This window comes from Echinops telfairi, unplaced genomic scaffold, assembly GCF_000313985.2.
Source record: "Echinops telfairi isolate 266 unplaced genomic scaffold, ASM31398v2 ScPeMD7_7475;HRSCAF=8513, whole genome shotgun sequence".
NCBI classification, from domain to species: Eukaryota; Metazoa; Chordata; class Mammalia; order Afrosoricida; family Tenrecidae; genus Echinops; species Echinops telfairi.
Genome location: NW_022111379.1, coordinates 12,298,776 through 12,300,229, shown reverse-complemented (window position 1 = coordinate 12,300,229; position 1,454 = coordinate 12,298,776). Strand labels below are relative to the sequence as shown.

General features: G+C 50.7%; 1 protein-coding gene across 1 annotated transcript in view; it reads left to right on the top strand.

Moving 5' to 3' along the window:
* The window catches only part of FBXO22 (F-box protein 22), a 22,068-nt gene extending 20,621 nt beyond the window's left edge, over nucleotides 1-1,447 (top strand). The window contains exon 8 of the mRNA XM_030884318.2: nucleotides 781-1,447. Within this exon, the coding sequence (XP_030740178.2) occupies nucleotides 781-1,198 (418 nt within the window). The 3' untranslated portion in view covers nucleotides 1,199-1,447. The remainder of the gene's footprint in view (nucleotides 1-780) is intronic.
* Nucleotides 1,448-1,454: the final 7 nt, after the last annotated feature.

The window sequence follows — 1,454 nt, the reverse complement described above, 5'->3', positions numbered from 1 at the left end:
TTGTTAGTGTTAGGTTCCCCTTGATCATGCCCTAGAAAGTAAATTTTTGTTTTGTGTTCTTCGACCTTTTTGAGCCTTAGACCCGCCCTGTACCTTATCTTGAACTCTGATGCCATCTTGGTACAAATGGACGGGATTGGCTTAACAGTACAAGTCTACCTCAGGACGTATTCACAATATGTTGAGTTTTCATAGACAAGGATAAAATATTTTATTATAAGGCATACTAGGCAGATGCAAACAGAAAGTTCCCGGCTCTAAGCAATCAAATGAATTTTTTTCTTTTATGACCTCAACAATATACAGTTTCTTGCTAAACGTATGCTCTGTGATATTTGTCATGCCCGTCTCTGAGAATTTGAAGGCTCAAGTAGAAAAAAACCATCAAAGGTATAACTACACGGCAGCTTTATTTGATAGGTTCATGGCCATGAAACAGTAAGGCATTTTCACCTAAGAACATCAGGTGGGAAATGAGGCTCCGTACCCTGCTGATGTCAAGGGGGAGCTTCTAGAAACATCTGTGGAGGCACCCTTGTCACTTGGTACTTCTGACTGGAAGCAGCTGTGGATCGTCCCTCCACGGTTCTGGCTTCTTTGTTGTTTCACACAGAGGGTGGGGGTCTCGACCCGCCTGCACTCCTTCTCTGGAAGAGGGAGCCTTCGACCAACAGAAGGCCAACAGCAGCAGCTCCCAAGTGCCCCTTGAGGGTCAGTCTTTGTTTTCTGACACATTGAACTTGCATGTCAAGCTGTGTTGCCACTTGTGTCCTGTCTTAGGAACCCTCTGGACATCGATGCCACTGGCGTCGTTGGGCTGTCGTTCAGCGGGCACCGCATCCAGAGTGCCACGGTGCTCCTGAGCGAGGATGTCAACGACGAGAAGACCGCCGAGGCGGCGCTGCAGCGGCTGAAGGCGGCCCACATCCCGGAGCAGAACACCTTCGGCTTCATGTTTGCGTGCGTGGGCCGGGGCTTCCAGTACTACCGCGCCAAGGGCAACGTGGAGGCCGATGCCTTCCGAAAGCTCTTCCCCAGCGTGCCCTTGTTCGGCTTCTTTGGAAATGGGGAGATTGGGTGTGACCGCGTCGTCACAGGGAACTTCACACTGAGGAAGTGCGGCGAGGTCAAGGATGATGACCTGTTCCACAGCTACACCACAATCATGACCCTCATCCACCTCGGGACAGCGAAATAAAGCCACTGTGCAGTGGCTCTCCTGATGTGGTGGGGGCGCTGCCTTGTCTGGAACCGGGTCAGAATATGTGCGTTTCCAACAAAAGACCTTTCGAAGACATTTCTGTTTCATAGTGTTGACTGACAATGTCAAGATCACACTGGGCTACTTTTTGAGGGAGCCGGGCAAGCAAGCTTTGGGTGTCACAGAACAGAGAGTGAGAATCGAGAGCTTTGCATCAGACACGGGCGCTGGTTCTGCTGCGCCAGACTCCGCA